This window comes from Neoarius graeffei, chromosome 3, assembly GCF_027579695.1.
Source record: "Neoarius graeffei isolate fNeoGra1 chromosome 3, fNeoGra1.pri, whole genome shotgun sequence".
NCBI classification, from domain to species: Eukaryota; Metazoa; Chordata; class Actinopteri; order Siluriformes; family Ariidae; genus Neoarius; species Neoarius graeffei.
Genome location: NC_083571.1, coordinates 81,348,529 through 81,375,936, shown reverse-complemented (window position 1 = coordinate 81,375,936; position 27,408 = coordinate 81,348,529). Strand labels below are relative to the sequence as shown.

The following is a 27,408-nucleotide window of genomic DNA, read 5'->3' as shown; positions in this document are numbered from 1 at the left end:
TCTGTTTAACATACCATTCTGACAGTTTGGCCATATTGAACAGCTTGTTGCACCTTCCATTAAAGTGTTCACTTTTGTACACATCATCTTGCTTTATTCATTCAGTTGTGGGGAATGGTTAATGAGGTTGATTCTGACCTAGGCTATGTTGAGGTCACATATCTACTTTTTAAGTTCATGCTATGTGCATACAATTTTAGAGATATAGCCTACATGTGCATATGCATTCTTCTTGGTGTTCTCACAAACAGGTGAAATAAATCAGTTTAAATTTGGCCTATGGACATAGCCTGGCCTATTCTCAGCCATTACAAAATCTGCTGTCTGACCATAATTTAACTGATCTGTATACCACTATGCTACTAGATAACAAAATGCCTGTTTGTTTTATTTCATGTGAGATGTTGATAAATGTGAGCTTCAACAAAATGATAAGAGCACCTCTCTGAGTGTCACGTTTACGTTAAAAAAAAGGTGTGCGTGCACGAGCATGGTTGCGCGCAAAAGTGTCCCGGTTTCAGACTAGGGAAATCTGGTCACCCTATGACCAGTATGGTATGGTGCTCCGCTTGGAGCTCTGCTATAAATGACTACCTACAAAGGTTTTTAATGAAGAAGCAGTGTCATTAGTGTACTTAAAAATACTATTTCATGAGCATGTATAAAAACACACTGGGTTCCTCAAAATTCCACGGCACACTTCACTTTGCTCACTTCACTCACAATACATCAGTTGAGAACCATTAGTTTAAACAATTCTTCGTTTGCACGTGACATCATAACTAATTATGCATGTGGCTTTGAACTGGAAGTGGGCCATGTTGGAGGATATACACAAACTCACGTGGCGCAAATTTACTAGAGAAGATATGCTCTAGAGGTTGTTATGCTCAAGAATTCCTTTTGTTTCTTCGCTATGTGACTCTTTGTGCTGTAATTGGATGCGGGCACAACTCTATTCGAGACAAGGCGACTTATCAGTGCTTTAGAGTTTCAGCAATTATAAATAATCAAGGAGAAAACAAACAAGAGAGTTGTCCACAGGGTGTAGACGTCAACGGCTATCCAACATAAACCGGGCTGATCTAAGCGATGAGAAAGCAAAAACCACACGAGTCTGCAGTGAACATTTTATCAATAGTAAGTACTACAAACTAGTTATTACTGACAGATCTCAATATATAAGAAATTTTGGATCATTTAACAGTCTGGTCGTGCAGAAACTCACTGCTGTCAAATGTGACAAAGCCGTGATCATCGAGTGTGTGAGCTGACAATCAAAGGCTTCTACAATTATTTCATTTTAAAAAGAGCTGTATGCAATTTTTGATGCTGCTGCTTTTATTTTGCTTTTTCTTTCCATTAGGGAAACCAGCTGATCTCTATAATTTTACATATATATATATATATATATATATATATATATATATATATATATATATATATATATATATATATAAAATCTCATTATCTCTAGCCGCTTTATCCTGTTCTACAGGGTCGCAGGCAAGCTGGAGCCTATCCCAGCTGACTACGGGCGAAAAGCAGGGTACATCCTGGACAAGTCACCAGGTCATCACAGGGCTGACACATAGGCCAAGTTTACATTAGACCATATCAGCGGATCATCAGATTAACGTTTTTAAAACGATTAGTGTGCACACAGCAACACCAATACACGATTCGCGTGCACACAGCAACGCCAATACACGGATACGCTCGGCTCCGCAGGCATCCTGCACTCCAAATCACTCCGCCCTGAACAGCGAGTGCCCTCTGGAGGGTGCGCACTCCGGCCCTGCGCAGCTCACAGAGCGCGCGAGTGAAGTGCACGAGCCACGATTCGGGACTGAGCCGCTGTGTGTGTGATCCCAGCGCATATCACTTACCACTTGCAAGTGGAAGAATGGCAAGCCTAAAGACAATCATAACTACACAATGCGCAGTATTTGCATCAGTATTTGCATACTTTTATACTCTTTAATGAAAGGTGATACAAGGCGGAAGTCCGCGCCGTCTTTCAGCAGTCGCGTCACATGACCAACGCCAGCGAATCAGGAAGGTGGATGTCACAGTGACGTTGTCCAATGACGACGCCAGCTAGAGCTCAGCACAGCGTATCCGCGTATTCTCAATGTTTACACAGCACCGGACCAGACACGATCTAGATTGAATACGTGGACCCTGGCGGATTCCCGTTTCCCGGCGATTTAATGTAAACGGACAGTGCATCCGCGAAGAAAATGAGACACATACGGTCTAATGTAAACTTGGCCATAGACACAGACAGCCATTCACACTCACATTCACACCTACGGTCAATTTAGAGTCACCAGTTAACCTAACCTGCATGTCTTTGGACTGTGGGGGAAACCGGAGCACCCGGAGGAAACCCACGCGGACACGGGGAGAACATGCAAACTCCACACAGAAAGGCCCTCGCCGGCCATGGGACTCGAACGCGGACATTCTTGCTGTGAGGCGACAGTGCTAACCACTACACCACCATATATATATAAAATTTAAAAAAAAAATTCCTGGGAACCAGGAAAAAAATGTGTCTCTCAATTTCTCTTTTGTTGTGAATTCCTTACTAGGAATTTCCCAGCAACCCTTCTAGTCACATGATATATCATTGGAAAGCCCATGATGTACTCTTTACAAGACACCAGGATTCAAGTGAATAGCTTGAAAGAGTAAGAGGGTGTGCACGTAAAACAAATGTCAACTACAGAGGACACAAGTCTATGGGTTGCTTCTCAGGAGGTTACACACACACACACATATATATATATATATATATATATATATATATATATATATATATATCCTCCAACATGGTGGCGGTCAATGACACAAGCAGTTTTGGTCACATGGTTGCAAACGAAGAATTAATATCTACTCCTGGTTTCAGCCCTTGGTTTCATCTGTGAAGACTGCATTTCTTGTTTAAAAGAATAAACCAACATAAAGACCAGAGAGCTGTCTATGGGAGAAAAAAAACAAGCCATTTTGCCACCATATTCTAAGTTGTTTAGCATATCTAGTCTATGTTCTCATTACAAGCCTCATTATTTAATTCCAGTTTTTTGCTCAGATTGGATTTGCCCATGTTGATGGTTGGCATTCATAATTACAAGTGACCTGTATGTAACTGTAATGTGAGCACATTTGTCCTCTGAAATGGCACACGTTGATACATTTTTGCACGAGTCATCACCAACAAAAAAACAGTCAGATTTTCAAGATGAGTCATGGTATTAAAACCGACAAAATGGATGTGCTGGTAGTTAATACATGCATCACATTTTGCTCTGGAGGACGGCAAACAGTTTGTCAGCTGTACATAATCAGGTCGAGAAAGCGCAAAAAAAAAAAAGCCAGACGGCTAGCTTTTGCTGTTTTCACAGCTATTGTCGCTCTACTCCATTGTTGGTTTGCTGGTATGTCACATGGCCACCTGACTTGTGGACCACATATGACAGAGACTCAATCTGATTTGAAAAGATTGGATTTCTGTGTCCACACAGCCCTGAAGAAATCAGACCTGCGTCACATTAAGGAAAAAAAAATCAGATTTGAATCACTTCAGAAATGTAGTGGTAATGTTAAAGTAACCCTCGATGTAAATATCAGGAAATGGAAGCTGAAATGCTGATCTATCATCTCTTATTCATAATTGATCTCAAACTCAAATGTCTTCAGTGTATAACAAAAACAATTGACCTTGCTGTTCCAATACTTTTGTAAGAGACTGTATGAGGTAGAACATGAGTGTTTTTAGAGAAAGTGTGCGCTATGCTGCCAATTCTAGTCTGTACTTATTTACTATTTATTCACATACACTGTTCTTTATTGGTACACTGGGTTCTGTCTTAGTGCACCACAATTTGGATATTTTCTGACTGTCTGTGTTATTTTTGCAAATACAAATATACATCAAGGATGCCTGTGCACTAGTTATTTTTACATGTTACTCAGCACACACACACAGCTTGCCCTCAGGGGAGCTGACCACGCCGTCCCCACCCTCCCATAGCGAGACCGTGCCAAACTCTCACGGGAGCAAGCTGACCACACCTCTCACCCCATCATTACCGCCTCACTGCTTTCCCCCACTAACCCCAAAACCAGCATGCAATTATCACAGCAAGAATAGAATGTGTGTGTGTGCGTGCATGCATATGTGTGTGTATAAACGCATGTTTGTATTTTAGAGGGTGTTGGGGGGGAGGTTGTGTGTTTCTCTCTGCAGGGTTGATTAAAAGTCCCACCCTTCATGATCACAAACACATCAAATCACAGCAAAGCTCAGAGCTACCAGTGCTCGACTTCAAGCATGCGAGAACGAGTCACTTCCTGTGTATTTACAGCATCAGGATTCCCAGCAACCGTGTCTGACTGACTGAAGAAAATCCTGTTACACCACAGCAACCTGGCATTTGGGTTATACAAGTTTTTTCATGAGCAGCTTCAGCTTTGGGTGCTCCGGTTTCCCCCACAGTCCAAAGACATGCAGGTTAGGTTAACTGGTGACTCTAAATTGACCGTAGGTGTGAATGTGAGTGTGAATGGTTGTCTGTGTCTATGGCCAAGTTTACATTAGACCGTATCTGTCTCGTTTTCTTCGCGGATGCACTGTCCGTTTACATTAAAACGCCTGGAAACGCCGGGAAACGGGAATCCGCCAGGGTCCACGTATTCAATCCAGATCGTGTCTGGTCCGGTGCTGTGTAAACATTGAGAATACGCGGATACGCGGATAAGCTCTAGCTGGCGTCGTCCTTGGACAACGTCACTGTGACATCCACCTTCCTGATTCGCTGGCGTTGGTCATGTGACGCGACTACTGAAAAACGGCGCAGACTTCCGCCTTGTATCACCTTTCATTAAAGAGTATAAAAGTATGAAAATACTGCAAATACTGATGCAAATACTGCCCATTGTGTAGTTATGATTGTCTTTAGGCTTGCCATCCTTCCACTTGCAAGTGGTAAGTGATATGCGCACAGCGGCTCAGTCCCGAATCACTGCTCGTGCGCTTAACTCGCGCACTCTGTGAGCTGCGCAGGGCCGGAGTGCGCACCCTCCAGAGGGCACTCGCTGTTCAGGGCGGAGTGATTTGGAGCGCAGCCGCTGAGGAGGAAGCGATGAGCCGCACTGATACATTTCAACTTACGTGCCGAATTAGTCATGTGATTAGCGTATCCGTGTATTGGCGTTGCTGTGTGTACGCTAATCGTGTATTAGCGTTGCTGTGTGCATGCTAATCGTTTTTAAAAACATTAATCTGATGATCCGCTGATACGGTCTAATGTAAACCCCACCTATGTATCAGCCCTGTGATGACCTGGCGACTTGTCCAGGGTGTACCCCGCCTTTCGCCCATAGTCAGCTGGGATAGGCTCCAGCTTGCCTGCGACCCTGTAGAACAGGATAAAGCGGCTAGAGATAATGAGATGAGATGAGCTTCAGCTTTGTCAAGGCTGAAATCTTTACAGTACACAGCGTACTACATGTCACACTCAAAGCGGGATTGTGACAAGATTTCAAAATATCTAAACCTTGGGGCAGCATGGTGGTGTAGTGGTTAGCACTGTCGCCTCACAGCAAGAAGGTTCTGCGTTCAACCCCACTGGCTGATGGGGGCCTTTCTGTGTGGAGTTTGCATGTTCTCCCCGTGTCTGTGTGGGTTTCCTCGGGGTGCTCCGGTTTCCCCCACAGTCCAAAGACATGTGGTTAGGTTAACGTGGCGTGGCCTTGGGATGAAGTCACCTTGAGTGAGGCATCTAAACCCCAACTGCTTCCTGAGCACTGTAGCATGGCTGCTGACTGCTCTACATTTGTGTGTGCTCATTGCTCATGTGTGTGTGTGTGTGTGTTCACTGCTTCAGATATGTTAAATGCAGAGAGGAATTTCACTGTGCTTAAGTGTACGTCTGATAAATAAAGTTGTTTTTCTTCTTCTGTTCTTCTTCTTCAACCTGCGTTTTCACCAGCAACTTTTTTTTTGAACCTCATATCACATGAATCACTGCTGGTTGCGATGATTTCCCCCTGGCTAGTCTGATATGCCCACACAAACTACACGGCTCCCTATAGAATGTATGTTAAACCACTTATTAGATCACAAATCAGACATTGTCCTACTAAAAACAATATGTTCTGCTCATTTTATCCACAAATAAGATGCATTGCCTCAACTGGAGGGAAAGGACTCGTGTATCCATTTGTAATAAATCGCAATCTATGTTTGCTGCTTCAAGTGTTCACATCAACACAGTGATTATTACTGACAGATATAGAAACTACTATTAGGAACAATTAACTAATAGGAACAACAACAACAAAAAAAACCATGGCCACGTACTTTTATTGTATTTCCATCAACTTAAATTGAGCTCAACTTCTTTGCGTAGCTCCGCCCACTTTTTCTCTGTCTTTTGATAATTTGGTAAATCTCCATCTCGTTACAAATAACTGACGACTTCCATGATGACTGATGCTCACGATTGGAAATCATTCATTTTCATGATTACAAGCTTTACAATAGTGGCAACTCCAGAAAGATCGCAGTGCAAAGCTAAGCTAAGCTAAGTTAAGCTAAGGTAAGGTAAGGTAAGGTGATGAGACTCAAACGGTTGGCTCACCTGTGAATGTAATGCAGTTGGTGCACAGAGTCAATAGCCAGCACCATCTCTGCCAGGTAAAACTTAGCCATGTCCTCAGGCAAGCGGTCCTCGAACTTGCTGAGCAAAGTCAGCAGATCACCACCGACATAATAGTCCATCACCAAGTACTGCAGAGAAAAAGGAGAAAGAAGAAACTAATACAAGACTATGGGAATACACAAGACAGATAGAAAAAGATGATCTAAGGCATCTTGAAGAATTGAAATGAAACATCACTAGATGCCATTCCAAAGACCCAACCTTTCATAAAAACAGCTTCCTGTTTTGTGTTTCCATCCTACTGCAGGAAACTCGTTCATGATGTAAAAATCTCAGCAAGCAACAAAAAGGACAAAAACACAATGAACAGAAGTTGTTGGTGTCAGAACGAAGGGTCAGACTTGTTATGGTGCCTTTTTTTTTCTTTTCTTTTTTTTTACAGAGGTTTTAAGGGCCCTACACTGGCAGCTTCTAATCAGTAACCCAGAGCCTTATGCTGCATTCAAATGACCTCAGAAGTGGGGATTCCAAGCTTGGATTAATGTTTGGCTGCATCCGAGTACTCATACTTCCATACTATTAGGATGCAAAAAGCAATATGTAGGGTGTCCAAATACTAAATAGGCATTGAATAGTAGTTGGATGTATATAATATATACTGTCGTGAATATACCGAGTATTCGGATGCAGCCCGATCAAGCAAGCCAACTAACTGCAATGAGCGATATATATTTTACTGCATAGTCAGTGTTATAGATTTAACAAATAAATGTACAGTACTGTGCAAAAGTCTTAGGCACCCTATTTTTTTCCATACAAGCTTTGTTATAGATTTCTATTTTATGACTTCTACATTACTGAGTCAGTACAGAAACATTTTAGAGTCCAAACATTCATTTTTCAGCACAAAATTAAATGTTACAGAAAAAAAGTTTGTATCTGAGCAGCATATTACATAAGAGACCAAGTTTCAGATTAAAAAAGAAAACATAATGAAGGCTGCTGGGTTTTGGTGCAAAATGAAGAAGCGAGTATGACAGTCAAAGTGTCCAGAAGAACTGTGGCTGGTTCTGCAAGATGCTCAGTAAAACCTACAGATAATTTCCTTATCAAACTGCACTCATTGTACCAGAGACCAGGCTTGTAGTACTTTAGTCCGATTCGTGCCCTAATTTTAAGGACTCATGACATGACCTGGACTTGAGCACTGATGACTCAGACTTGGACTTGGACTTGTGAATTAACTGCATTTGGACTCATAAATTGGAGACAAGGACTCTGATTTTTTCTTTATTTTTTGTAACATGCCATAGTAATTTGGCATAAGATATTTATATTGACATTAATTGTTATACTAATTTCATGCAAGAGAATGAACATTCACCTGTTCATACTGTACATCATGTTCAGGAACAAACTAACGTTAATGGCGCCAAAATGCCTGAAGAGAAGCCCCTAGGATTGCCCACTTTGCTTATACAGACTTCCTGTGCAGTGGGAAAAAATGCACCGCTATGTGTTCCATATGTAGAAGAACTATCGAGGAGATGACCTGGACAAGCTTGAACTTCAATCATCATTTGGTAAGACTCCACCCAAAGAAGGAAGTGACACACTATGTTCATTGCTCTGTTCTGGCAAGTGGGGCTTGCTGACTGATGAACTAGCTAGTGTTAACCCTCTCTCATGTTATTTGCCCTGTTGATAGTGGGTGGGGCTTGCTGAGCAAGGAACAAGCTTTTTATCTGTAGCCTGTTAACTAAAATGGGGCAGTCAAGCAGTAACGTTAGTCCAACACAGTAGCAGAGACGCTTTCACATAAAGGCAGCAACAGCCACCGTCAAATGGTGCAGTTGGAGTCTTGTTCTTGGACTCAACTCGGATCAATAGTGGACACGACTCGAAATTTTCTTTGACTTGGACTTGAAGACTGGGGACTCGAGACGGGACTCAGACTCGATGACAACACTACCTGAGACTTTTTTTTTTAAACCAAAGGGTCGTCTCATACCAAATATTGACTGTTTCATTTATTATGGCTTACTGATGTTTATAGTATTTTTTTTTATATTGAAACATTTCATTAAATTATTTTTAAGCCATTTTTGGTCTACAGCATTTCTTTACATGTGCCTAAGATTTTTGCATGGCACTGTATATATATATATATATATATATATATATATATATATATATATATATATATATATATACACACACACACACACATATATATATATATATATATATATATATATATATATATATATATATACAGTATAATGTGTTTAAAGATAAAAAGTGCTGCATAGTTTCCTGCTGATGCTAGAAGCAGCCATGTTCATTTGATCGCTGAACTCCGAGGAACTTCAACTTGAGGAGAAGACAACCCAAAAATTCCCAAATTGAGTGGCCTTTTTTTGTTTTATTTTTTCCTGATTGGAAGTAAGGAATTACTAGTTATGACTTCTAGTCCGATGCAGCATTAACCACTGAGCCACCAGGGAAAAGGTTGAATCTAAAGTTACGCTGTGATTTATTGTTGAGCTTTGTTAAATGAGAAAAATAACATTAATATAGCAAAAACAATATCATTGTGAAAATGTTCTGTGTGCTGGTTAGCCAAATTCAGGATTTTAACAGAGTGGTTCAATCAATCATTCCTGCAAATTCTGCACAGTAGTTGGTGGAAACACAACTAAAGTTGGAAAAAAAAAATTATTGGTTGCTTGAAAGGTTCCTGCAGTGGAAACATGGCAGCTGTGTGGCTTTTTTCCCTTCTGTAATCAAGAGTATTCTGGAAATATTATTTCCAGTTACCAAAACTCTTCCTCATCTTCAGTGTTGTCGTCGAGTCACTAAACCTCGAGTCCAGTCTCAATTCCCCAGTCTTCAAGTCCAAGTCATTCAAGAAAATTTTGAGTCGAGTCCACCATTGATCTGAGTCGAGTCCGAGTCGGGTCCAAGACTCCAACTGCACCATTTGACGGTGGCTATTGCTGCCTTTATGTGAAAGCGTCTCTGCTACTGTGTTGGACTAACGTTACTGCTTGACTGCCCCATTTTAGTTAATAGGCTACAGATAAAAAGCTTGTTCCTCGCTCAGCAAGCCCCGCCCACTTTCAACAGGGCAAATAACATGAGAGAGGGTTAACACTAGCTAGTTCATCGCTCAGCAAGCCCCGCTATCAACAGAGCAATGAACACAGCGTGTCACTTCCTTCTCTGGGTGGAGTCTTACCAAATGATGATTGAGTTCAAGGTTGTCCCCGTCGTCTCCTCGATAGTTCTTCTACATATGGAACACATAGCGGTGCATTTTTCCCCAAAGTACAAGAAGTCTGTATAAGCAAAGCACACTATCCTAGCGGCTTCTCTCCAGGCATTTTAGCGCCATTAACGTTAGTTTTTCCTGAACATGATGTATGAACAGGTGACTGTGCATTCTCTTGCGCTAAATTAGTATAAAATTAATGTCGATATAAATATCTCATGCCAAATTACTATGGCATGTTACAAAAAATAAAGAAAAAAAAATCAGAGTCCTCGTCTCCAATTTATGAGTCCGAATGCAGTTAATGCACAAGCCCAAGTTCGAGTCATCAGTGCTCAAGTCCAAGTCAAGTCATGTGTCCTTAAAATTAGGGCACAAGCCAGACTTGAATCTGAGTCCTGGGCTCGAGTACTACAAGCTTGCTCATCTTTAATCAGTGTTATAGCACAATATCACAGGATCTCATTATCAAAATCATTGCTTTTATCCCTTCATCTCATTCCCTTTCCTGACCATCATATTCAACGTTCTCTAGCTCCTGCTTGACCTTCATGGTCGTTGTTTTTCTCACAGCTCAGCAGATAATAGTGAGTAAAACAGTTTAGCTTCTACAGTACACCAAGAGGTGTGATACATCTCTATCACTCCTTCACCCAGACCTATTTTCACCCTTCACTTCACCCTCAATGTCCCATCTAAACATGTCACATAACCTCTGCATGCTTTCTTTGTGTTCATTAACATGCAAGCAATTTGTTGGAAATCAAAATAACAACTTCAGTCTCTCCAGTCAGCAGACAGTGACTGGAACTCAGGCACCCTGTATAATTGCATCACTGCTGTGTGCCAATCGTGCCAATCTACTTCCTCCAAAAACAAGTCTTTGAAAAACAAAACACATTTTCCTCATTGCAGCAACCAAAATCATTTATTAGAGTTGAATCACACAGATAAATCTACATACACCCCCCTTCCTCTTTTCACTGCTCCATAAACACAGACATGGGAAAGTCTTTCTCAGCAGGAGTCAAAAACTTACACACACACACACACACACACACACACACACACACACACACACACAAGCTGTGAGATAATTTCCCCTGAAATGTAGATTCAGGGACAAGTCTATCGTTTCAGTTCCAAATCTTATCTGACATCAACGGCCAGACAGCAGCCAATAACCCCTGATCTTTTCCTTTCCTTTTTTTATGCAAAGATTTTAAATATCTTCACTGATGCTGTGCTCGCTCTTTCCTCTGTACACTGCAATAAATGTTGAATGCGACAAGATCAACAAAAACAACCCAACAAAATCATGGGAACTTCCGCACCAAGTTGTTCTCGTCCTGGAAGGCGTAATGTAAAGTGGTGATCCACTGGCTATCCCCGTTCACCAGGACGTTCCGCTCCTCCCGAAAACACGCCGTCTGTGAAGGGAAAGTGGAAAAATGTCACAGGAAATCAGTGCATTTCTGAACCCAGAAAAATGTAAAAAAAATGAAGAAGTCGTAGAATGAAACCCATTTATTATTGTTTTGAATATGTTCCAGTAACATGACTCAAGGATGAGGATAAGTGCAGTGCTCATCTATGAGGTTGGACAACTCAGGTCAATTATGAAAAGGTCAGTAGCTTTAGATACAAAAACCTGAACCCATTTTAGTGTGCATTACACTGGAAAAATGAAGCTGGGATTCTAAAGCGATAGTGATGCCCACCTCAGCCCTCTTCAGCATCTTCCATTTGTTTAGGATCTTCATGGCAAACACTTTCTCTGTGTTCTTCACCTTCACAACAGCTACCTGTGAATAAAAGGTAGTAACAATAGTTAAAACAACGAAGTATTTAAAGCTAGACGGCTTTTCGATTTCATAAAATTCGGTGAAATTTAGTTCCCTCTGAAATTTGGTCATTGTGATAAATGTTTATTTCTGTAATATCTAAAAAAAAAAACAGGTCATTCTGTGGCTGGGGAGTTATTTAATTTGAGGAGATTCCCGAGGAAATAAATGTGCATGAAAGCTTTGTTGGAAGAGGCTATGTTTTCACCTCTGTTTGTTTGTCTGTTCCCAATATAACTCAAAAAGTAGTGAACAGATTTTGATGAAATTTGGTATACAGGTTTAATATTACCCAAGGTTCAAGTTATTTGATTTTGATCTTGATAATATGTGGCTTGGCGGAGATATACATTCTACCGAGTGCCCTTCCAATGTTTAAGATTGTTTCAAATGTATTTTTTTCCTCCTATTAATCACCGTTGGGGCGACACGGTGGTGTAGTGGTTAGCGCTGTCGCCTCACAGAAAGAAGGTCCGGGTTCGAGCCCCGTGGCTGGCGAGGGCCTTTCTGTGTGGAGTTTGCATGTTCTCCCCGTGTCCGCGTGGGTTTCCTCCGGGTGCTCCGGTTTCCCCCACAGTCCAAAGACATGCAGGTTAGGTTAACTGGTGACTCTAAATTGACCGTAGGTGTGAATGAGAGTGTGAATGGTTGTCTGTGTGTCAGCCCTGCGATGACCTGGCGACTTGTCCAGGGTGTACCCCGCCTTTCTCCCATAGTCAGCTGGGATAGGCTCCAGCTTGCCTGCGACCCTGTAGAACAGGATAAAGCGGCTACAGATAATGAGATGAGATGAGATAATCACCGTTGTTGGAGCCAGTATTAACCCTTTGTGTTAGTGTGTGTGCACCCTCTACAGGCCTGGAGGTTATTGTGTCCAGGTGGATGATAAATACCTGGCCAGGAAAGGACCAGGTGTGACTAATTGGAGGCAACAGCTTCTTGCGTCCGTCTCCTGCTGTGCTCTAGTTTACCATCTTGCTATTTGAAAGTTGTTTTTTTTTAAATATATACTGGATGTAAACCAGAAGCCTGGAATAAACCTTCTACTTTTGAGCTCAGCCTACATCTACTTCTGGACATTCACTTATTTGTTTGCTGCATGGCAAGGACAGACAGTCAGAGGAACTAGTACTCTCAATCGGTCATCAAAATGGTGGCAAAAGGGCACTACAACCATTTTAACTATAATAGCCATGCCCCTCTGTGATGTCAGAGCTGCAGATAACTGCTCACATCTCACAGGAATACGCCTTCATTGAATTAGTAAATTATTATCTTTCCAAAGCCCAAAGATGATTCACAGAGTTATTCTCAAAGAAGCAGTACAAATAACTCAAGAAAATGCATAACTTATGGTTACATTTGTCTGACACTTTTATTCAAAGCAACATGTAATTGAGAAAGGCTGCAACTAAGCACTTGAGAATTAGGGGTCTTACTCAAAGACCTAACCATGACAGACTGACACTGCAGGGTTTTGATCTCATGACCTTCAGAGCAGCAGCCCAAAGCCTCAACCAGTGAGCCACCACTTCCCTTTTACCACATGCATGAATATAAAGTGTACAGTATACAAAAGGCCAAAGAGAGGGCTCAGAATTTTTCATTTTATTTTATAACCCCAAATTAGAAAAAGTTGGGGGTGGTATGGAAAATGCAAATTAAAAAAAAATTAAATAAATAAATAAAAAGCTGTGATTTCTACATTTATTTTGACTTGTATTTTATTGCAGACAGTATGAACCCAAGATATTTCATGTTTTGTCTGGTCAACTTCTCTCTGATCATGTCATTTGTTAATATACATCCATTCCTGCGTTTCAGGACTGCAACGTATTTCAAAACAAAGTTGTGATGGGCAATTTAGGGCTAGTAATGAGGTAAAACAATTAAATAATGATGTGATGTCAACAGGTGATTGTAATCATGATTTGGTACAGAATCCGCATCCAGGAAAGGCCGAGTCTTTGAGGAGCAAAGATGGGCTGAGGATCTCCAGTTTGTCAATAAATGCGTGAGAAAATAACTTAAATGTTTAGAAACAAAATGTTCCTCAAAGAAAGATGGGAAGGGACTTGGATATTTCACTCTTTATGGTGCATAATGTTATTAAATGATTCAAGGAATCTGGAGGTGCATAAAGGGCAAGGGCACAAGCCTAAGTTGAACACCCGTGATCTCTGATCCCTCAGACGGCACTGCATCAAGAACCGTCATTCATCTATAGCTGATATAACCACATGGACTCGGGATTACTTTGGCAAACCTTTATCAATCACTACAATATGGAGTTACAGCTTCAGCTCAGCGTTCAATACCATCATCCCACAGCACCTGGTGAGCAAACTGGCCCCTCTTGGTTTCAGCTCCCCCCTGTGTAACTAGCTGCTTGACTTTCTCAGCAACTGTCAGTCTGTGCGGTTGGGCAACAACACCTCCAGTATCATCTCCCTGAGCACCGGCTCCCCTCAGGGCTGTGTCCTGAGCCCGCTGCTGTTCACCCTGATGACCCATGACTGCTGTCCCAGGTCCACTACTAACCATATTGTGAAGTTTGCAGATGACACAACAGTAGTGGGCCTTATCCAGAGTGACAACAACGTGGCCTACAGAGAGGAGGTGATACACCTACTGGACTGGTGCAAAACCAACAACCTGGTCCTGAATGTCGCCAAAACCAAGGAGATCATCGTCGACTTCAGGAGGAGCTGGCCCACTCACACACCACTCATGATCAATGACACAGCAGTGGAGAGAGTCAGCAGCACAAAGTTCCTGGGGGTGCAGATAACGGACACTCTGACCTGGTCCCATCACACCAGGGCCCTTGTAAAGAGGGCTCAGAAGCACATGCACTTTCTGCGCCGGATGAAGAAGGCACATCTCCCCCCTCCAATTCTCACCACTTTCTACAGAGGCACTATAGAAAGCATACTGACTTGCTGAATCTCTGTCTGGTCAGGAGCCTGTAGGGCCTCTGACTGGAAGTCCCTGCAGAGGGTGGTGAAGACAGCAGAGAAAATCATCGGGACTTCACTTCCTCTGATACAGGATATTGCAGAAAAACGCTGCCTGACCAGGGCTCACAACATCAGCAGAGACACCTCCCACCCCCACTATGGACTGTTCTCGCTGCTGGTTTCTGGAAAGAGGCTATGCAGCCTCCGGAGTAGAACAGCCAGGTTCTACAACAGCTTTTTCCCACATGCCATAAGACTGTTGAACCAAAATAATCCCCCCCCCACCTAGGCAATATACTTTATATTCAGACAATACACTTCATATTGTATATAGGACTTTATACACAGTTTTCTTTTATATATACGGTGCATATTATATATATATATAAAATATGCACTGTATATATAAAAGAAAACTGTGTATAAAGTTTATTATATATATATATATATATATATATATATATATATATATATATATATATATATAATAAACTTTATACACAGTTTTATATATACAGTGCATATTTTATATATATATACACACATATATATTTCCCTCAGGTAATATACTTGCTGCTCTTTCGTTCTGCACTACACTGAACCAAAGCAACGAAATCTCGTTCTGATGTGTATTGTTTGATGCAAATCTTAATGACAATAAAGAAAGTCTAAGTCTACAGTACATCCACAAATACCAGTTAAAACTTTACTGTGCAAAAAGGAAGCCTTATGTTAACTGGGTCCAGAAGCGCCGTCGATTTCTCTGGGCTTGGAGGCATCTGGGATGGACCATCACACAGTGGAAATGTGTACTGTGGTCTGGGAAATTAGTATTTCAGGTCTTTTTTGGAAGAAATGGACACTGTGTGCACTGGACCAAAGACAAAAATGACCATCCAGACTGTTACCAGCAACAAGTCCAAAAGCCAGGGTCTGTCATGATATGGGGTTGTGTCAATGCCCTTGGCAAAGGTAACTTACACTTTTGTCATACATTATATCCTGCCTTCAAGACGGCATCTTTTCCAATGATATTTCAACAAGATGATGCAAAACCACATTCTGCACACATTACAAAAGGCATGGCTAAGGAAGAAAAGGGTGTCTGTCCCCTCTGTCTCCAATAGAGACTGTGTGGTGAATTTTGAAACTAAAAATGACAACGGCCCCGTATTGCTGTACACCTTAAAGTGCATATCACGGGTAAATTCAGGAGCAAGATCAATGTAATTCTCCTATTTTATATTAAACTTTGGTCAAATATCTGTCACATTTTGCATTTTGTGCAATTTTTTTACCTTGCGCAATACCAGAAAAATTCAGCTGAAATCGAGCCATTTGAGGCGAATTGGTCCGCCTCTGAAAAAACTTGGCATTTGGATTTCCCGGCAAACATTGATTTTCGTGACGTCACATGCGGGACGCCTCCCTCTGAATCCTACGTCAGCGCTGGTTTGTTTATGAGAAAACGACCTGGTGGTTTTCTGCAAATTTCTTCAACGTTATCACGTACCGTAAATCCTCTAATATAGGCCGGGGCCTTTATTTCACTCAAGTGCATCTTGGTCCAGGCCATTATTGGAAGGAGGCCAGAATTAGAGGCAGGCCTCTATTTCTATTTGAGCAAAACAGACTACCAGTGGAATGAATAAAAACGAGATTTTGTGTCTATTTGAACCTATAAAATAGGTTCATTTATTGAAAAAGTACAGTTACCATAACGGTATACAGAACATTATCAACAAATACCGGTAATTCAGACATCCTTTCCAGCAGGGTTGAACTGTAAGGTACGCACTAGCGGTGTAATCCCCCCCCAAAAAAAAAAAAAACGCTTGCGTGCTGCAGTTTCTATGAAGAGTCGATCTATAGGCTTATACACAAAACAACGATAGAACTTTAACTTGAAATTGAACAATAGCCTTCCATGAACACAGGCTGATATTTGAACAACATATGTGAACTACACACGACAATAAACAATAAACTCTTTATAGCCTCGATTAGAATCTAGTGAACTTGCTCAGCACTACCGCACGCACGACTCTGACACACACTGTAGCGCAACGTGGGGTACATAGACTCATTGAAAAACTCCTCGGGTATTTTTCTGAGTTTACCGAAAATCAGAGTAGAAGGAGCCACCCACCCTCTGTCTGGTTTGAAGCAGTTCTGTAGGACATTGAGCTTTACAGAGTCCGGTGCACATTTTAAGGCATCTGGTTGAAGTTTACCTATGTCTGATAAATCTGATGTCAGTGATAGCGGGCTGACTCGTGGCTCATTAGTAAAGCTATCTGATGGCTCATTTGTCAGCAAGGTGGAGCAACCATCTACTTCTGATCGTAAGGGACATGGGGAGATGTAGGTGTTCTTATATGAAATTCACTGGATGTATGGCTAGTTTCAAACTCAGAGGTAGATGAAGGCAATTCCCTCAAAGGAACTGAGCTAGCATCCAGCTGCAGCGTACTGCTGCTAGGTTGCAGAGGAGTGGAAGCTGCCGGTGCCGTGTTACTAGCTGATACTGGAGAGGACTGGCAAGCAGATGACACCCCTGGATCACTGCTTTTGGACTTTTTCGTAAAAGTCTGAAACAAGCTCGTTTGTTTCAGGGTTCGTTTACTCATTTTTGACTCGCTTCTCAATAAATTCTCGCACAAGCTCTGACTACTGACGATTGTCTGTCTCCGTTTCTCAAAACTGGAGAGAATCTCAGTGGTGCAAGAAAAGTATATCTGCATTGACCAATGAGCTTTCTTGGTCACGCACACCCCGCCCACTCCTGAAGCACACAAATGCGCCGGCACACACACGTCTCTCTCTCTCTCTCTCTCTCTCTCAAATTATGTTGCATTGCCAAAGCATTCAGGTAACAATTATAATTTAAAAAAAATCTCTCTCCCCAAGGTACGCCTAGTGTGTACGGCCATACGCCTGGCGGCGCCACTGATCACAATTGTCTTTCAGATCGGAACGATTGTGTAAGGCCACTATGATCTCAGAAACATCGTTGGTTATAGCCCCGGCCTGTATTAGAGTCCGGCCATTATTTACCTCCTCCGACAGCGAGACCGGCCAATATTAGAGTCCCGGCCAGTAATGGAATACAGGCCAGTATTAGAGGATTTACTGTAATTATTAAAATGGCTAACGGATGTATCATAGGAGGGTGTAGCAACACCAATCTTGATGGGATTAGTACTCAGCGTTTCTCAAAAGACCGGACAATGAGAGAGAAATGGGAGCGCTTCGTGCGAGGCACCCGGAAAAAGCCAAGGACCAAAGCAGAGCCGAGAAAAAGACCAAGAAAATCAGCAATTCACAAGTTGACTGTTGCCAGGGTAAGAAGTAAGAGAGACTATACTCTAAATTAGGTGTTCCTGTGTTTGTGCGGTACACGGATAATGTTATTTATTGACACACACAAAAGTAAACAACACGAAAGCGCTGGGCAATAATACACTTACTTAGATTAGAATAGATTAGATTAGATATAACTTTATTGATCCCTTGGGAGGGTTCCCTCAGGGAAATTAAAAAGATACAGTCCACAGCCTGGTAAAAAGCAGCCAAAGTAGAGTCCAAAGTTGCGTGGTTAAAGTCCCCAGAAATGATGATAAATGCCTCAGGGTGCTGTGTCTGCAGCCTTGCTGTGACAGAGTGAATCCTCTCACATGCAGCGGCTGCAGCTGCCCTCGGAGGGATGTAAACACAGATGGTGATGCTAACAGCTCCAAGTCCGGGCAACATAAGACTGTCTTTACGGAGATATGTCCCGGGTTACACCAGCGGTTGTTCACGTAAATGATGAGTCCCCCACCTTTGCCTTTCCCACATGCATTACTGTCTCTGTCGACTCTCACAGCAGTGAATCCCCGCAGGTCCATGTTAGCATCCGGTACAAGGTGTGTTAGCCATGCCTCTGTAAAAATAAATAAGCTGCTCTCCCGGTAAATCCGCTGGTTGTTCAGTGCGGATAGCTCGTCGACCTTATTCGGCAGCGAGTTCACATTCCCCATGATAACGGACGGAATGGATGGTTTGTAGCACATCCGGTTGTCCGCTAGCCTAGCCTTTAGCTTAGCCCCGGCTTTGCAGCCCCTGGGTTTCCTCCTCAGCTCCGCCGGGATGGGGTGTCATATCCCGGCTCGTCCCATTGTTTTCAGGGCCAGCAGCACCTCTCTCGAATAAGCGAGAAAACTGGCTCCTGGTTGCGTGTTAAAGTTAAAAATATCCATGGGATTTGAAGAAAAACACACCATGTCTTTGTAAGAAGAGCAGAAAAGTAAAAAGGTGCAAAAAAGAGGTTTAAAGAGCTAAAAACTACAGAGCTACTGGAGAGGCAGCCGTCTCCCACAGTGCCCAAGGTCACATTTTCTTTACATTTTACTTCACATGTATCAAGGGATGTGTGTGTCAGGGCTTGAGATCTTGGGGCCTGTCAAACACATTAACTGTATATACAACCCTGCTTAGCTGATTCCATGTGTGTAGCTTATGAAATTTTTCTCCTACAGTAGCCAGTACTCTTCTAAATGAAGAAATATATAAATACATAATAGTAATTAGAAAAAATATGATTTATGTAACAATAGATAGATGAGCATTGATACGTGAATCCATGGGTTTAGAAGCTCAGGTGACAATTCCGTATTTCAATGTAAAATCGCTAGCTGCTAAACTTGGTCTGCACAGACTGTGCACTGAATCCATGCAAGCTCTCGCAGCCTGCTGGCTGATCCACACGTGACGTCACGAATCTGGCTCCAGACTCCCTTGGGATTTTTCCAATTTTTTTTTTTTTCTGCTGTAGACAGATGGCCTTGTGCAAAATTACCCTTCTGGATGAGTGTGTAAAGGGACATACTTTCATATAAAAAAAACACGAAATTGGTCCAGGATATGCACTTTAAGACCCGTTTGCAGGAAGAATGGGACAAAATAACACCTGAAACTCTTCTTCACTTGGTATTTTCAGTCCCTAAACATCTTGTCAGTGTTGTGAGAAGGAATGGCAACATTACAAAGTGGTAAATGCTTTACCATCCCAACTTTTTTGAAATGTGTAGCAAGAATCAAAATGGTAATGTGTTTATTTTGGAAAAAAAATACAAACAAAAATTCATGAGGTAAAATATCAAATAATGTGCTGTTGTATTGTTTTGAGTGCAGTCCAGGTCAAAAATGATTTACAAATCATCGTTTTCAGTTTTAATTTCAACATACACAGTCTCAACATTTTCTGATTTGGGGTTGTAGTTTATTTAATTTTATTTCTTTCTAAGCAAATTTAAATGACCCAAGTACATTGTTTCAAAACAGAAACACATCATTTTTACTTTTAAAATGCAAGCTTCACAGAGGGTGGGAAGAAAAAGATTTTCATCCACCAATTGCAGCACCTCATTATACAACATCAACAGGTTGTGTACATTAACAAAATGTGCACAGACTAAATCCAGTTAATGGAACTGTGGGTTAAAATTGACAGGAACTATCTGCAAAGATACTGCAAAGAAATTCTTACCAGATACACTACCGTTCAAAAGTTTGGGGTCACCCAGAAAATTTTGTGTTTTCCATAAAAAGTCACACTTTTATTTACCACCATAAGTTGTAAAATGAATAGAAAATATAGTCAAGACATTTTTCTGGCCATTTTGAGCATTTAATCGACCCCACAAATGTGATGCTCCAGAAACTCAATCTGCTCAAAGGAAGGTCAGTTTTATAGCTTCTCTAAAGAGCTCAACTGTTTTCAGCTGTGCTAACATGATTGTACAAGGGTTTTCTAATCATCCATTAGCCTTCTGAGGCAATGAGCAAACACATTGTACCATTAGAACACTGGAGTGAGAGTTGCTGGAAATGGGCCTCTATACACCTGTGGAGATATTGCACCAAAAACCAGACATTTGCAGCTAGAATAGTCATTTACCACATTAGCAATGTATAGAGTGGATTTCTGATTAGTTTAAAGTGATCTTCATTGAAAAGAACAGTGCTTTTCTTTCAAAAATAAGGACATTTCAGAGTGACCCCAAACTTTTGAACGGTAGTGTAGGATAAATTACGCCAATAGATTGTGTAACTATGTTTTAGAGAAAAAAATGACACGGGAACTTAGTCAAACAAAACCCAAAAATAAACGCCGTTTGCCGATCATGGCAAGTGTCCTGAGTCCTGATGCACCCCCTGCATGTTCAAATTAAAAATAAAACTTTATAACAATTTATCCATTTTAAAAGTAACGATTTAGCTAACAATAGGTTTACCTGGACGCCATTTGCATTTGCACTGAAACCGGATATCTGCCTGTGACATTAACGGTACACAAGTATGCCATTTACCTTTGTTACTAACAAATTATAAAAGAAATCCTCAGGCACCACTGTGCTCTCTCTCTCTCCCCTGTTTCACTGTTTCAGCAGGGTTCAATGCAGAGAAGGAAGTTCACTGTGCTGTAATGTACATGTGACAAATAAAGGCTTCTAATTATTTAACTCTAATCAGATATTATCTGTATCCATGGCTGTGTCCGAAATCATTCACTCATTCATTACTCCCTACTCACCATCTAGGGAATTCTACATATAGGACTATATAGTGAGCTCACTGGTAAAATGAAAAAAAAAAACCAAAACCTTTCGAACACTACTCCGCCATGTCGTTATTTATGTCATTACTGTCACACAATCAAAACGTGCTGGATCAGTCGGCTGGTGGGTTTTCAAAATAATAAATACATGCATGTATTTTTGTGATAAATACATATTATACTGAGCGTATTTCCCACATTAATAAATACAAATTACTTTGTGTCTGCTGCGTCTTTCAGTTCTTTTAAATCAAAGCTGAATACTTTCTTCTTCGCTGCTGCCTTTTATTAAAACAAATTTGAGGCTTTTGATTAATTCCTCACTCCGCACTGTAACTTTTATTCTTGTATTTTATCTGTTAGCTTATTTTCTATTCTCTTACTATTTTTAATTGTACTTGAATGTCCGTTTATAATGTGTTTCTTCCTCTGTCCATTCACCCCAACACACTTTTTTTTTTCCTTTCAGCATGACCACAATGCATGATGGTATATATTGCTTGGTTAGTGACCATTGGTTGTACACTACTTTTCATGGTGCATTGTGGGATACTATGAGTGTAATATAATTCTCACTATACATTTGGACAGCACTACAAAATGGCGAACTCACTATATTGTTTACTATATAGTGAGTAATGAATGATTTTGGACACAGACCATGTCAAGTCAAGTCAAGTCAAGTCAACTTTATTGTCAAATATGCTATACATGCTCGACATACAGCACAGATGAAATATCAGTCCTCTCTGACCCACAGTGCAAACTGGCAATGCAATAAATAAAAATAGAATAATTGAAAAAAAAACAATATAAACAGTATAAACACTCTAGATAGGAACTAGACATAGACTAAACACTCAAACAATATAAACAGTATAAATAAACAGTATAAACACTAGATAAGAACAAGACAGACTAAACACTCAGACAATATAAACAGTATAAACACTCTAGATATGAACTAGACTAAACACACACACACACACACACACACACACACACACACACACACACACACACACACACATATATATAAATTGGTACAAATAACCAAACAGTCAAGGGCACTTGAGGTATAGCAGGTAAACATGAAACATGAAATAAGCAGTATAAACAAACTAGCAGCTGTTAAGGTGAGGTAGTGCGGAATAGTGCAAATGGGCGAGGTAAAGTGAGATGTGCGGTCCCTGAGTTCAGTGCATTATTGAACGAGGTAAAGTGAGATGTGCGGTCCCTGTGATTTTTATTGCCAATAAAATCCGCAAATCAACAGACTTCACTTTTATGAAGTTTAAATCTCACTCGGCTAGATAAGGCATACACTGTACTGACACAGATGTTAGTAAACAATCCTATTGTCATAGCTTATTTTTCCACCCAAATGCATGACACTCGGGCATCTTCAGGGTTGTTTGTAACAATTTAGAAGCAATGTATCCACTAGATCTCAGCCTGGGTAAGTCATGTGGTGTGTAAGTGGACTCACAATCTCAGATTCTCTCACACAATTTGTACTCAGAGTGCAATATTTAAAGCTCCAAGAGAGCAAGATATCAGAGCCCAGGGACATTGTTTTTCTTTTAAATTAAAATATAGACACAGTATCTTCTTTTAGCGCCTCCTGTTGGGGGTCGCCACAGCAGATCTTTTTTCCGCACATTTGATTTGGCATAGGCTTTACACCAGATGCCCTTCCTGATGCAACCCTCCCCAAGTCTATCCAGGCTTGGGACCGGCACCAAGTATGCACTGGCTTGTACAACCCCAGTGACTGGGTATTTTACCTAATCTGCATGTCTTTGAACTGTGGGAGAAACCAGAGCACCTGGAGGAAACCCACACAGATATGGGGAGAACATGCAAACTCAACACAGAAAGGCCCCCATTGGCCGTGAGGTTCGAACCCAGAGCCTTCTTGCTGTGAGGCGACAGTGCTAACCACTGCACCACCGTGCCACCCAAATAATAGATTTATATTTGTATAGAAATTTTGCTAAATAATCAATAATTATGTATAACAGATTCATAATTAGTATACAGGTACAAATGATCAAATGTTCACTTCTTCATGTCTTGTATGGATATTATCTGTCGGTGTAAAGGAGTTTATTTTAGGATTTTGTTAATTTTTAAATTGTAATTGACAATAAAGGTAAAAAATAAAAATAAATGAAAGGCACACACAAAAAAAAGGCATGAACAAAATTTTGTAATTCTTTTTCATCTGACAATTAGTTTTCACTCACTGGTGGAATACCAAGAGGAAAACGTTGCGCTCGCTACTTTAGTGTGCACCTCTACATCAACCACACAACAGAGCACAGGAACTAAATGTCATGAAGTGTGGGATTTCAAAAGTTGTGTGGTGCCCACTAGGCATACGGTAATACAACACTAATTCTTTGGCAGTGTTTTTGTTCCCTACATGGTGATTTGATCAGGGAGGGAACGCGCTGCTCTTGGTCTCTGGCTTTACTCGTGGTGGCCTAGCTTTCACGGTTCTCTTTGCTCCCTAACATTTAAAATGCCAGTTCCTTAGTCTGAGGCCTTCATCAGGCTACTTCTGTGACACAATTAAAACAGAAAGCTTTATAAGAACAGAAAGAATACAGCCACGGGTGAGTGACATTTCAGGATTTGCACCGCCACGCTGAACAATTTATGAACTCTATCTTTGTAAACAACTCCATGTTTAATTTTTGGCTTGGGATGGCTTGCTACTAAATAAGCAGAAACCATAATGGAAAACACCTGCTAAAAATGGACTCCTGTTCCAAACTCAGGGTCACTCAAATACCTCAACCCCACTGAATCCCCCTGGAGCATGAAGATAACTTATCCCAATTCTCCTCAGCTTCACTTCCTTGGAAAAGGCTTCATAATATAAAAAGAGTGTTGGATTTCCATATGCCGCTGGTTCCAGCTGTGTCTGGCAGGAAGGGCGAGACTCAGAATGTGCCTTAGCACAAATGAATAAAATGCCATGTTAATTTGTGGCAGGCTTCCAAATCATTTGGATATTTTTGACTGAAAAATGTTCTCCATGTGTTAAAGCAATAGAGGCTGAGGGACACAAAACGGTTCTGAGTTACTGTGAAATAAAACCCAAACACAGTATAAACGTCTATTAAACAAGCCATAGGGGCTTTAATGCTGGGCTTCACTCCAGAACCCTCCAGTTCACAGGGCCAATGCTCAATAATTAGGCCTCGGCATGTAATCCAAAAGCATTGGCTTTCTTGGCATACCTGTCTACCACACATTCCCCAGTGAATGCATCATATTCAGTGAGATTACCCATCAGTTATTCGACAGAAGCACATCTTCAGAGGATAATAAATATCCTTACAAATAATCAAGGATCATAAAACTGCAACTTTAAGATCTTGACCAAATAGTCCAAACAGTTTTTTTAGACTTTAAAAGAAAAAAAAAGAAAAAAGAAATTTACATGGAGGAATGGACTGTCACCTACCATCGTCAACTTAAACAAAAAGAAAATGTACAGGCATGTATACTTTTGTGTCTGTAATTAGATTATGATTAGCTAGCTGACTATCCTACAGCACCTTGGGCTGGTTTTGTTCTTGGCGTATTCATCCTCTGAGGTATTGCAAAATTGTTTTATCAGGCTCAATCCTGAGCTAAACAGGGCCATAGCTGGGGGGCGGGGGGTGTCCTGGGGTGCCCGTGACCCCCCCTTTGTCGGACCATACATTTTTTTCCAATAGCCGCATAAGAATATTAGAAAAGTGCCCACTGTAATTTTTCTAACTTTTTTTTTTTTAACTAGATTGTCACCTCAGCCTCATTAGGGTTTCTATAACCTTGTATGGACTTCCTGTGGTTTGGGTGCGAAAACCCAGTTCTGCGCAAACGCAACACGATTGCACTAGAAAGTATGGTCAAGCTGCCAGTGTAGCTGCAGTCTTTTTAGTTGCGAATTACGAGTATTTCCTCTTGTGTTAATAATTCGCCATGTCAAAACAAGCGAAACTTTCTTCCTTCTTTCGATGTGAAGAGAGGTAAGCAATTTATTATATATTTTTTCCATCAAAGTTGCATTCTGTGGCTTCGAAGCTAAGTTTTAGTGTGCCGTTTCTAGAACACAACATCAAGAAAACGTGGAAGAAACTAAAACTAGCAATGGTAATTATTTTTGTTACATATTTTTCATAGTTCTATTCTAGTACTAAGTCAATTTTTTTACTGATAAAACAGACTCAAAACAAGATGCATCATCACCTTCGGCAGACCAAGAAACACCGGCCCAAGTGGCAGTTGCCGGTGAGTGAGCTTGGTTTGCTTATGCTATGGCCGCTGTTGTTTGGTTTGATAGAATTAGCCCAAAACATTAGTATGGTCAGTAAGCTCAACCATTCTTTTTGGTCGATGTAGGATTTCTTGATTTGCCGGATAAAGCTGATTTGGCCTAATCATTTCCCGACATCTCAACAGCTCACAACATGAGATGAAAGAATGATGCAAAGACCGCATTATTTTCTCAAATGTATTCAATGTATTTTTTCATTTACAAACCTGCTGGTATGTACTCAGGCTGCCAGTCAGTGTGTGACCCCCCCCCCCCCCCCCCCCCTTGAAAAATCCTAGCTATGCCCCTGCTAAAATTATTTTTTGGGCTTTACAGAGAAAGAGGAATAATTAATTAAACGTGCTGTACACGTACCTCTCCAAACGCTCCTCGACCAATCACCTTCAGGATCTCAAAGTCCTCCTTGTGCAGGCGCATCTGCTTCACTTTGGTGGTAAAGGGTTTGGCTGTAGAGTGACAAGATGTGATCAGAATTAATGCAAAAATATAGAAATACCTCAGTAACAAAATCACTGCTAATAATGAGTAGAGGGAAATAAACAACTGTGCCAATTACCAAACCCTTTCTTGCATCAAGCAAAGAAAAAGCTACTTTATGCATCTTTAGACATACACTCACCAGCCACTGTACTAGGAAACACCTTTATACTTGCACATTCATCCTGTTATCCAATCAGCCAACCATGTGATAGCAGTGCAAGGCAGAAGATCATGCAGATACAGGTCAGGAGCTTCAGATAATGCTCACACCATACATCGGAATGGGGGATAAAATGTGATCTCAGTGTTGGAGCCAGACAGGCTTGTTTGAGTAGTTCAGAAAAACTCCTGGAATTTTAACCCACAACATTCTCTAAAGTTTACACAAAATGGTGCTAGCTAGCTAGCTAGCTAAATAAATAAATAAGACCGAGTCATCTATATTCCCCGCCCTATATACCAACTATAATACCAAATTTCAAGATATTATTTGTCACATTTTTCAAGTTCTGCTGCAGGAAACCAACTCTACCTCTTTACACTGACCTCAGCAGCCCATGGTATAAACCCACCAGACCTTTGGTCCAGGTGAGCTAAAAATTTAAATTTCTCACATTTCTTAGTATCAAAAGGCACATATACATTATTTAATCAACACTTATACCAACTTTCAAGACCATACCACTCATAGTTTTCAAGTTCTGCTCTGGAAACAAAACCTACCCCTACGTAAGACTAACCTGAGAGACTAAGTCTGAAATTGTTTCCATGGAAACATGAACAATTAAAATTTCTCAAATTTCTTAGTATGAAAAGGCACATCTACATCACCTTGTTAACATGTATACCAAGTTTCAAATCCGTTTCATAAACAGTTTTGGATATATGCTCCGGAAATGAACATTGCTCTGAGAAACTAAGTCAAAATCTATTATGTAAAAATTTGAAAAATATTTTTTTCAAAAATCCAAATGAGCAAAAGGCCCACCAGTTCACATGTTGCTTGATATTTATATAACGTTTCATAAAGATATCTTCAGTAATTTTAAAGATATGGCCCGGAAACAAAAACGTGACTGGACAGACAGCCAGACTGACAGACAGAACCCGTTTCAATATCCCCCGCCAAACTTCATTTGGGTGGGGGATTTAAAAAAAAAGAAAAAAAAAGCATCCACGAAGTGACAGTTCTTTTGGTGGAAACATTTTGCTGATCAGGGAGGTCAGAGAAGAACAACCAGG

At 40.9% G+C, this 27,408-nt stretch overlaps 1 protein-coding gene across 6 annotated transcripts in view; it reads right to left on the bottom strand.

Annotated features, from left to right (window-relative positions):
• The window catches only part of cdc42bpab (CDC42 binding protein kinase alpha (DMPK-like) b), a 160,571-nt gene that overhangs the window by 98,273 nt on the left and 34,890 nt on the right, over positions 1-27,408 (bottom strand). For all 6 annotated transcript variants that reach the window (XM_060917456.1, XM_060917460.1, XM_060917459.1 and 3 more), the window contains exons 2-5: positions 26,041-26,132; positions 11,667-11,750; positions 11,280-11,375; positions 6,651-6,799 (exon numbers count right to left, since the gene is read on the bottom strand). In XM_060917456.1, the coding sequence (XP_060773439.1) occupies positions 6,651-6,799; positions 11,280-11,375; positions 11,667-11,750; positions 26,041-26,132 (421 nt within the window). The remainder of the gene's footprint in view (positions 1-6,650; positions 6,800-11,279; positions 11,376-11,666; positions 11,751-26,040; positions 26,133-27,408) is intronic.